The 12,065-nt window shown below is 37.6% G+C and overlaps 1 protein-coding gene across 4 annotated transcripts in view; it reads left to right on the forward strand.

The window, feature by feature from the left end:
* Window positions 1–466: 466 nt before the first annotated feature.
* Window positions 467–12,065, forward strand: part of LOC127409585 (ATPase family AAA domain-containing protein 2B-like) — a 137,155-nt gene continuing 125,556 nt past the window's right edge. For 2 of the 4 annotated variants that reach the window (XR_007892013.1, XM_051644224.1), the window contains exons 1-4: window positions 467–736; window positions 5,751–5,908; window positions 6,182–6,213; window positions 6,373–6,547. Coding sequence is in view for 3 of the 4 variants with exons in the window: in XM_051644224.1 (XP_051500184.1) it covers window positions 581–736; window positions 5,751–5,908; window positions 6,182–6,213; window positions 6,373–6,547 (521 nt within the window). In the remaining variant the exon portion in view is untranslated. The remainder of the gene's footprint in view (window positions 737–5,750; window positions 5,909–6,181; window positions 6,214–6,372; window positions 6,548–12,065) is intronic. The other 2 variants (XM_051644225.1, XM_051644226.1) reach the window with 2 other exon arrangements.

Below are 12,065 nucleotides of genomic sequence, written 5' to 3' on the forward strand. Positions count from 1 at the left end.
CTTGAGCTACCCAACCCCCCCATACAGTATTTACTTTAATGTATGGTTTTACTATATCCAAAAACATGATTTTAACATGTTAACATGTATTATCATAGTACTTCTGGTACCCTTTGTTAGTACACCAAATAGTATAAAGACAAACATTTTTTTAACCTTGGACGTTTGCTATAAGAACTGGTGTTTATTATATAAAGAGGCGTGAGAGTATTTTGTAAGAAATAACTGAAATTGCTTATGTTGGTGGTGACAGTTTAACCGTGCAAACATAATTAATGTCTACAAACACAAAACAGTTTACAACCCTGAAAATTAGAATTTCACTTTAGCAATACCGCGTGCACAACTTAAAATCTATTTTCAAATTCCTGTGGCGCCAACTTCATACAAGCGCGCGCTCACGCTCGTCTGTAGCGGAAGTGGCTCGCCGGAGAGTTTCGGCTGGCTGACAGTAGAGGGAGAGAGAGAGAAAGAAAGAGAAATGGCGCCTCGGCACTCCACTAGCTGAGACACAGTCAAAACGAAGGCAACTGATAACTAAAGGACAGAACCCGTTTATCAGCGGGGACAGACAGCAATCATGGTGAACACTAGAAAGAGCTCGGAGCACAAGGTAAATAGTCCCTTCATCTCGGGCCGGACGCGGTCGTCTCAGAGGAACAACCCAAACTTGGACGAGCACAACAGCCGTGTAAGGAAGAGAGAGACACCGGCTCCTTATTCCCTTCGCCAACCGGTTAGCGAGATGCTCACTCTGACCTCTTCTAGATGGATAGATCTATAGATATGTATATATGCATGGATGGATGAATGGATGTCCACCTCTATTGTTCACAAATTGTGCCTTGAGTGACACTTGACGATGCATAAAATACATTATATCGACACGACTGCCCTTAATCATGGTGTGTCGTTTAGTTTTATGTTTTAACACTGATAATAGCATGACTTTACCAAAGCCGGCTGGCAGGTTTAACGCACTCAGTGCCCCCAAGTTGTCTTTTGTTGTATTGATGTCCGATTCGCGAATGAATTGTTCTATTGAGCCGGCTCTTTTAAACGATTCATGCGAACCGACTCGCAAAGTGTTCGTATGTTGTTAGTTTGTTATGAAGTTAACGGTCAAACTAGGTACTAAAGATAAGGCAGTATTTGATCATTTGTTATCAGGAAGGTAGGAAAATGCCAGGAAAGCCATGTTTATGTTAAAAAATCAACAATTAGGGCGACAACATTAAACTGGAATGCATACATATACGCGAAATACAGGTACAGCTATACTCTCAAATAAAAAAACTAAGTGCAAACGGCAGTAGTTAACTCAATATACCGCTACAAAAAGAAGTAAAAACTTATGGGAACACTTTTGAGTCATTGATCGAGCGAATCGAATAACTGAAGTGAACCGCTCGAATGAATCGACTCTCTGAAACGAATCGAACGTTATTTTGTTGCTTTCTGTGTGTGTTTGTGTGTTTGTTGCGCTCGAGAACCACCGGCGCTCGCCATGATGTCGCGCGCAACGACGGGCCGATTAAAGCACCAAAACAAAAGCGCGTTTGACACCTATTGTCAGATTAAAAACATCTCGTCCTCTGTGTCTTTTTAACAATAAAACAAGCTAGTGTTGGGGGACGGGATAAGCTCATTTTATACGGACCCCTTGTGGCTCGAAACAGGCATTGTTCATGATTTTAGGAAGTAAACTGAACTTCAATGTTTATATCAAAGTTTAGCTGCAGTGTGTTATCAGCTTTTGGCACTTTGTTGTGTTTTAATGTGAACTCCAGAGGACTGTTTGAAACGATGACAGATTACAAGTTCATATTGTAGTGCTTTATGTTTTGTATACACGTATAAGTACTACTATGTAAATAAGATGGTACTTAATTATATAGTAATCATTGAGAATCATGGTGTTCATCAAAGTACAATGATACCGTCTGATAAGTTTACATTTAGGCTATGCATTTGGGAGACACCTTTATCCAAAGCAGCGGTTCACTGTAATAATGATTTGTGTCAAGTTTGTTTCTGTACTACTTTTCAAGGATGTTTTGAGTCGTAACAGTCAGCTGATTAGTTATATTTGAATTTGCATAACATGTTTGGGCTCATCCACTTTTGAGGCATTGATTTCAATTTGTCAACACTTGAACGCAAGGTTTTTTGTTTAGTTAATGATTTTGATTGCACAGTGCTGCTATTTAATTTAAACCACCTGCACTACTACACTACATCTAACTTTTAGGATGATATTGATTATGGCTGGCGATATGGCTTAAAAAATTATATCTCGATATTTTTCAGCCTATTGACGATATTCGATATATATCTCGATAATTATGTATTTGCTCAATAAGTTTTTTTGTTTTTAAATCAGAGGAACCAACATTTCATCCAAACAGCCATTGTAGCCAAGTAGATAAAATTTTTTAAAGACATTAAATAAAAATATGTTTAAAAAATAATTCGTTTTTCATTAAATATACACAAGGGAGAATGAAATTAAATAATTTTCATTGATTTATATTTATATTTCATACACAGTGATACATAGTAGCTTAATAGAAAGCATTATTTAAAATATTAATTATTTAAAATATTCTTCAAATGTTTTTACTAATACATTTTTGTGAATGAACAAGGTGACCCCAGTTGAACATTGCATAATACTCAATTATTACTGTGGGACACGTCAGGTTGATTATTATAATAAAATGCTGAATTATCTTTATTATTCTGATTATTAGATTTGGGCTTTTATTGTGACACCGAAAAGGCAATGTGTATTTGACAGTTTACAATGTTCCGCATTTCCTGAAATGTTGTAATCGTCTCCTTTTCTGTTATTCTGTGCAGCGTTTGTAGATTTGTATAATAGCTTGTAACTGATACTAATGTTTGGAATTGCGTGAATGCTTGAACCTGCATTACTTTGATTTCACAATGCACGTGAACTGATCTGAGAGCGCTGCCAAGCGCGTCACCGGTTTGTTCTGAATCAAACACAGAGACCATGTTTATCTGTCTTTAAATCAGCCTTTTATGGAATAATAATCACATATGACCAACTCACCATTTTGATGTTATTTTGATTAATTGTGCAGCCCTGAAGGATCATGAAATTAGTCTACTGATGCGCTCTTTATGAAACTTAATGGCCAAATGAAAGCACATTAAAATCATCGCGATATTGACATAATTGGTCAATTTTACATCGTCAGCAAAATTATCTTGATTATATCATTATATCGCCCAGCCCTAATATTGATATTAATTTGGTTCTTTTGGAAATGCAATAATTATGAGTTCATAACTTTGGATGTCTGTTTGGTGTTTTTGCACACTGAGTGTGTTTGGGTGGTGTAGCTGTGATAACAGTAGCTGTGATAAGTTATTGAGTAAGTGGTGATGTTTAAATGAGATCTGTGTGGAGCGGAGAAAGAATATGGGATGTGACATGAGTCCAATACATTTACATTTATGCATTTGGCAGACGCTTTTATCCAAAGCAACTTACAGTGCCCTTATTACAGGGACAATCCCCCTGGAGCAACCTGGAGTTAAGCTCAAGGACACAATGGTGGTGGCTGTGGGGATTGAACCAACAACCCTTTTGCTTACCAGTTCAGTGCTTTAGTCTACTGTGCCACCACCACTCCACAATACTTGTGAAGTCTACATATCTGTAGTTTTTGTCTTATATCTCTGCTGCTTTGATCAATTAATCATTTACATTTATGCCTTTCGTGGCCACTTTTATTCATAATTGACTAGTTGGTTGGTTGTTTGAACGACTAGTCGGTGTTAAGGATAATAATGTATAATTAGGCTCCATTACGTTCACGTGACCCCGATCAGATGCTTTTCAGAGGGATATATGGACACTAAGCGCAGCACTTCTACTTGGTAACTAACGGATATTCAACAAATAAAAAGGATATATAACTACATCTTATTGCACAAAACTATCAAAGTAAGAAAGTAACAAGAAAGGCTCTAATAAAGAACGGTACAAAACCGCTTATGCGCATCCTGAACACAGAATGACACACTTCAATATAAACAGAGAGCATGGGAGTCACTGGGCGTTCCTTGCTGCGCATTCAAAAGCGCAGAACTGCAAGATAATGATGCGTGTACACATCTTGTTCACGACATCGAGCAGTTTAACCTTTCTAACTGCAAGTGCGCCTTGATGGCTGTAACAGCAGCGGTGCATAAATTGACAATGCATTGAAGGGACAAAACTTCTTGCAGATGGTTTTACTTTTAAGCACAGCAAGCTATCATCACACAAAAACGCTCTCGATTAATTTGGGAATTGTGTCTCCCGTTATAAATATAATGGTAGTGTTTGACCCCACTAATCGACAAGTCATTTGTTGGAAGACTAGTCGATTAGTCGACCGCTGAAGCACATCCCTACATTCAATGTATTGACCATTTCTAGGGCGTAAACAAAAACAAAGGAATTAGAATGCTACTGCGCATGTCTGGCCCTGAAGCATTTCCGTTAGCGTCAAGCGAGATATTCGCAAAAACTGACAATAATCAATGAGGTGTCATTACCAGTTCCTTGCTATAAATAAGACTCTGAGTCAACAAATATTCTCAAAGAACATCAAACGTTTACCTGAAGAGATTTGTTGTTCATACTGAGCACGTCTACGCGAGAGAGGCGATGAAAATGTATCGAAGTGTAGATGCTCACAGTTATTTCCTCAGCGGAAAGTTCGGGAATATTGGATCACTCCAGTTATAATCAATTAAGCTGTTAACACGCTGTAAGCACATGACTTGTAGACAAGGTAAGGGTTTTCCTTTTAATTATTAAAAACACTTTCCTTGTGTGTCTCTTTCTTCTGTGGTAGCTTCTATACTACTCCATTTGGCGATACTGCAGATATTGTTGTCTTTTGAATGACAAATTGCTTATGTTCCTCATTTGTAAGTTGCTTTAGTTAAAAGTGTCTGTTAAAATCTGTAAATGTAAATTACTTGCACAGCTTCATTCTTTATAATGTGAGTGATCTATAGTCACTTTTAAAGCCTCTAAAGAAATACTCTGACTTAATTAGCCTGCTTAACTCTACCTATCCAACTGACTATAGTTGTCATCAGCAAATGGCAGACTGAATGGGATCAATGCATTACAAACAAATTGCATGAAATCAACCCTGTAGTGGGCAAAAGACGCATTTTTAAGTAATTCAGTAATCGCTGGGATCTGATCATTTACACCTGTTGTCGAATAGGACATTCCAGGCTCACACATATGTTCTTAATATCAGAAAAAGATCCACAATTATGCACCACATGCCAGAATCCACTATCTTTGAAACATATTTTATTGGATTGTGCTGGATTGATTTCTTTTAGGATTATTTTACTCTGCAAACACTTTTGAATCATTAATGTTCAAGGGACAGTGACGTCATTTCATTAAACCGACGAATATCCCTTGAAATGGTCTATACATTTTACCAGTATGTGTGTTCTCTGGGAATCGAACCCATGATCTTGGTGTTGCTAGCACCATGCTCTGCCAGTTGAGCTACAAGAGTTTGAACTGTCGGGTGCTTTTAGAGGACTCAAGGCCTCAGTTTTAATATTGATTACAGCTAAGTTTTTACCATATTTGAGAGTGGACATGCTTTCATGATATTACTTTTGTCTCTTTTTGTAATCGACATGCTTATGCAATTTAATCATATCCTGTGGACTTCGGTCTGTTTCAAATTCAGAAGGAGACCAGTAGTGATGTTAACAGCAGTAGCCCACATTTGTCCCCACCACCAAAGCGGACACGCAGACAGACGCCCCCGAGTTCAACCGATACTTCCCCAAGCCCCAAGAGTAAAGGCCAGAGAGGCCCATGGAACATGCCCAGACACTGTACCAGGTGAGGTCAATTCATATTCCAATTTGGTATGGGGAAAATAAATTGTAAAGATTAAAGATTCCCACCCCTAATTCAAACAGATTTTGTCATGCTTGACATTGTGTTTGGACAATATCTGTTTGCTCTAACTTGTGTAACAATTAAAATGTTTTAGTTTTAAAGATAAGGTGGTAATAAATAATAAAGACGTTTTAAATGTATTTATTTGCCTTAAGTGGAAATGCGATCTTACTGTTTATGAATTTTTATTCATAGATTTTCACTGTCTTCCAGGTTGTCCACTGGTGCCTTGCAGAATGGACACCGTAAGTCTATTAATTTAGATAAACTGGTGTTTTTTTAATTTTTTTTTTTTATTCAGTATAAGGCTTAAATTAATTTGTAAAATGTAACTGTATGACTGCTCAACACTCATTCAAATCAGTCATCTGAACACTCATCTTGTCACTCCTTATGATCATCAGATCATGATTTTTTCTTTAAACCTGTAGGTCGAATGAACCTGCAGGGTGATACTACATCAGATGGGGACCATGGTCACATGAACGGTCATGTTGAGCTCAAAAGAAGCCGCCGCGTCAGGAAGAGCCAATTCGAACACCTCAATCAGAGTTTACTTTTCGACCAGCTTGTCAACAGGTAAAATTCTTCAGGTCTTATAGTAGTTACTCTCTGCCACAAGTAGGTTGTTCAATTCTGTCATAATTTTCTCACGCACATGTTGTACCAACCTTGTATTACTTTCTTTATTCAATCTTACACAAAAGGAGGTGTCAGGCAAAATGTTAGACTCAGTCACCAGTTTACATTCTTTGCATCTTTTTTCCATACAATGAAAGTAAATGGTGACTGAGGCTGGCAGTCCCAAAGCAAGTCGCTAATTCCACTTCTAGCTCTTAGTATGAAAGTGTTGTGCTGTATCAACATTGTGTGTGTAAGTTATAATTCCCTCATTGTTTTGAATGGTCAATGTATAATTAGTTAGATGAATGATGGGGCCAACACAGTTTACTGTTGGGAGAAAAGGTCAAAAGACACTGTTAGCTCAATGAGAGCTAAAACAAAACAATATTCAGTATTTGAATCACAGTGACCTCGTTTACATGGACACCAGAAAGCTGTTTATTGCTAGAAAGCTGCTTAAGACTCGGACGTATGCATTAACATGCACTGTGTTATCGTCTTCTCTTTACTCCTGTACACATGTGGCTCGGTCAGAAAGTAGCTTTCTCCACAGCAACGTTATTTTCCCACCACTCTTTTGTAAATAACCGAAAAAGACTTTACTGTTTTATTCTCTTTTGCTTCGCTTTATTTCCAGATATTCCAGTTGTTGCTGTGTTTGTTTCCTTAACTTTCCATTATGACCTGCAGCGGAATTGCGCTGCAATAGTGGGGTTTCCCTCTTACATAAAACTCAGGGATTCCCTCAATGTACTTGAGCAGTAGTCGATATTTTAAATTGGTTTGTATAAATGGGTTTATGTTATAGTGTATGTGCTTTTCCCTTTTCCCAATGCACTCCTAGAAATGTTGAATTTTTCCACTGTGTTGACTTGTTGATATGATGGATGGCTCATATCCGGTCTGTTTCTTGCACAAGTGCATCCTTTAAAAACTTGTAAGAATGTCGCTTATGCATTTATATGGCCACATAAGCCATGTTCTCTGGGAGAAACCTGAGTGTGTTAAACCGTTTTCTCTTAATCCCATAGGAAAATGCAGTTTTCATTTACATGTCATTTCACAACGCCGCTTTCTGCAAAAACTCTGGAAAAGAGCGTTTTCTTAAGTGCATGTAAATGGGGTCAGTAAGAGGAGTTCAGAACTCAAAGTTGGCTTACTGCATGCTTTGTATAGAGGTGAGAGCAACTGTTTGAGTTGTGTACGAAAAGGAGCACTCAGCTCATGATGTAGTTGATATAAGGGCTGGGCGATATCACCAAAATCTAATATATGTATCTTTTATATTTTATATCACGATAACGATATATATTACAATATAGTACTTTTTTGGAAAAATCAATAGAAACTGGTTAATATATTAAATAACCTTATTGTACTGCCTGTTTTTAGATAATCCAGTCAGATTCTTATGAGATTGCCGCATATGCACTATCTGTATTGTAAACTAGTCTACTGGCTAATGCAGCAGCAAAATTAACAGTAATTCCAATTAAAATCATCAGTGGAAATTGAATTGTATTCAGATAATTGCAAAATATATCTAAAAAGGGCATTTTTAATCAAATCATTTTCAAAGATAGTGTCTTAGCCTGGTTTCACATGTGAGGTAACATGTTGCTGATAGTCAAAGACAGATGGTGGAAGTGTATTGGGGGAGGAGACCTGCTGGGTTTGGACTTGATGAAGGCGCTTTCTGTTTTTCAATCAGCTGATCTGCTTTTTGTTTGTGTATATTATGTTAAATTGTACTGTATGGTATATTGTGTTGTTTAATGTTGGGAGAAATTCACTAGTGGTTGGCCAGTATGGATTTTTCAATAGCCTTGGGCCAATATTGATATCTAGAGAGCAGTTGTGCTCAAAAGTTTGCATACCCTGGCAGAAATTGTGAAATTTTGGCATTGATTTTGAAAATATGACTGATCATGCAAAAAAAAACTGTCTTTTATTTAAGGATAGTGATCATATGAAGCCATTTATTATCACATAGTTGTTTGGCTCCTTTTTAAAATCATAATGATAACAGAAATCACCCAAATGGCCCTGATCAAAAGTTTACATACCCTTGAATGTTTGACCTTGTTACAGACACACAAGATGACACACATAGGTTTAAATGGCAATTAAAGGTTAATTTCCCACACCTGTGGTTTTTTTAAATTGCAATTAGTGTCTGTGTATAAATAGTCAATGAGTTTGGTAGCTCTCACGTGGATGCACTGAGCAGGATAGATACTGAGCCATGGGGAGCAGAAAAGAACTGTCAAAAGACCTGCGTAACAAGGTAATGGAACTTTATAAAGATGGAAAAGGATATAAAACGATATCCAAAGCCTTGAAAATGCCAGTCAGTACTGTTCAATCACTTATTAAGAAGTGGAAAATTCTGGGATCTCTTAATACCAAGCCACGGTCAGGTAGACCAAGAAAGATTTCAGCCACAACTGCCAGAAGAATTGTTCGGGATACAAACAAAATTCCACAGGTAACCGCAGGAGAAATACAGGCTGCTCTGGAAAAAGATGGTGTGGTTGTTTCAAGGAGCACAATATGACGATACTTGAACAAAAATAAGCTGCATGGTCGAGTTGCCAGAAAGAAGCCTTTACTGCACCAATGCCACAAAAAAGCCCGGTTACAATATGCCCCACAACACCTTGACACACCTCACAGCTTTTGGCACACTGTAATTTGGAGTGACGAGAACAAAATAGAGCTTTATGGTCACAAACATAAGCACTATGTTTGGAGAGGGGTCAACAAGGCCTATAGTGAAAAGAATACCATCCCCACTGTGAAACATGGTGGTGGCTCACTGATGTTTTGGGGGGGTGTGAGCTCTAAAGGCACAGGGAATCTTGTGAAAATTGATGGCAAGATGAATGCAGCATGTTATCAGAAAATAACGGCAGACAATTTGCATTCTTCTGCACGAAAGCTGTGCATAGGACGCTCTTGGACTTTCCAGCACGACAATGACCCTAAGCACAAGGCCAAGTTGACCCTCCAGTGGTTACAGCAGAAAAAGTTGAAGGTTCTGGAGTGGCCATCACCGTCTCCTGACCTTAATATCATCGAGCCACTCTGGGGAGATCGACCAAAGACTTTGCATGACCTGGAGGCATTTTGCCAAGACGAATGGGCAGCTATACCACCTGCAAGAATTTGGGGCCTCATAGACAACTATTACAAAAGACTGCACGCTGTCATTGATGCTAAATGGGGCAATACACAGTATTAAGAACTAAGGGTATGCAGACTTTTGTTGCCATGTTTTGTTTTATGATTGTGTCATTCTGTTATAACCTACAGTTGAATATGAATCCCATAAGAAATAAAAGAAATGTGTTTTGCCTGCTCACTCATGTTTTCTTTAAAAATGGTACATCTATTACCAATTCTCCAAGGGTATGCAAACTTTTGAGCACAACTGTACATAGTACACTTTAATGACTGTGAATAAAATATACACAAAATAGTTAATTAATCAAAATTCCCTGAAAAACATATGAAAACTTAAAACTTGCACAAGGGGAGGTAAGACATTTGTTAATCGGCCAAGCCGACATGGTTATCGCCCAATGCTAATGATCTCAAAATTGACATATTGACCCAATATATCAGTCTATCGGTACAATTTACAAATACAAATTCCTTGTATATGCAATCTTATTTGGTCAGTAATCTCTAACAACTTTCACTTTGTCATAATTTTGAGAGAGAGCTCAAAAACTTTGCATTTCTTTTATTGCAGTGGTTCTCAAAAATTTTAGACCAAGTACAGGGCTCTATACTAACATTTTTGTGTCAGAGCACTCGTTCCCCTAATGCCTAGTGTACACTACATGACTCAAGCCTGTCTCCTTTGATGTTTTGAGTCGGGACTGTCTCGGATCTCACGACAAAAGGTCTTGTTGTGTGTGCACTCCTGCAACATGCCGAGACGAGTCCCAGACGCTGCAATAGTTTTCAAAGCTGCTTGATATCTAGACTCAAAATTTTTTTTTTTTAATAAATAATAAAAAATCATGCACAGTAATGTGTCCCTACCTGCTGTCTTTATTATTTTCAGCTGTTTTTGTAATTTTTTTCCTTTGCAAATTGTGCCAGTAATGCGCGAAAACGGGCGAGAGCCGTTCTTTTGTGATTTTTGAAATGTTAACATGAATAAACTGCACGAGTTTGTGAATGAATTTCGTTATCTTAATTTTAAGATGCATTTGTGGCGATCCGTTTGAAATGGGACAACTATTCTATTCTAACTACTATAGAATTCAGAAACAAAAGAAGCTTGATACATGACAAAGGAAGCATTTTCTAATAAACCTTACAGGCAGCACCAAACAACATCAGTCTTGACTGATCACTTTATGGTCATCTAAAATGGGACAATGCTAAGGGGAGCTGAAACAGCTGGTTTTTAAATTTAAAAAAGCAAATGGATGAAAATGTACAATAGGGATACAGAAATGAGCAGCACGCATATTAGATGCTCAATTATTAATATTAATATTCATAATTACAAGAAAATGTGCTCTGGTTTTTAGCACTTTCTCATCTTTTACTTTTTTGCGCTTTATTATCATTCAGTAAAACACAGACATAATGAGTGATGTATGTCCTCATGAAATCAGAGACTTTCTCCTCGAAATCTGAACACAAATGGTCAAAAGAGACGACCAGGTGTAACGATGATGTCTTTACATTTGTGATCGGATCACCCAAAACTCATCTTAATGCCAGGTGTACACATGGTCTCAGTTGGGAATGAATGGTCGTGTAGTTGACTACAGTCCTGAAGTGTTTGCACCAGCACAACGAAAAACAGGACTGTGAGTCGCAGGGTGCCGACTGCAAACCGTGTAGTGTACGCTTGGCTTAAGTCAAAAATGTAGGGACACAGGTTAGTTTTTGAAAGACTTTTACATGTAACTGTTAAAGAATAAGGCTACTATAGAATTCAGAATCAAAAGAAGCTTGATACATGACAAAGGAAGCATTTTCCTTTCAACCTTTAAGTTATTTTTTTTAAGTTAACCTTACAGGCAGCACCAAACAACATCAGTCTTGACTGATCACATTTATGATCATCTAATAAACTAAAATATATTGATGACACTTTATACTTCCATTTGCCAGTATCAGACATTATATTTGGTTCTTAACAGAGCATCAACACTCAAATATAATAAATCAACTCTCATGACATTCCAGTGTTTCTCCTAGGATTTTTTTGCAGCAGCAGTGCTGCTGTTCGTGCGTCCACTAGCCTGCAAGGTTGGACCCATATTTACGCACATTGGTGGGGTAATGGCTTTAAAATGACCTTAGAATTGTTATAGATGGGTTATTCGTGTTCGCCTTGTCATGTGTGTGTTTATTATGAAATGACAGAAACTATACATTTAGAAACATATATTTAATAGGACTATATATGTAATATACAAACATATAGCATGAATATAACATT

This window comes from Myxocyprinus asiaticus, chromosome 19, assembly GCF_019703515.2.
Source record: "Myxocyprinus asiaticus isolate MX2 ecotype Aquarium Trade chromosome 19, UBuf_Myxa_2, whole genome shotgun sequence".
NCBI classification, from domain to species: Eukaryota; Metazoa; Chordata; class Actinopteri; order Cypriniformes; family Catostomidae; genus Myxocyprinus; species Myxocyprinus asiaticus.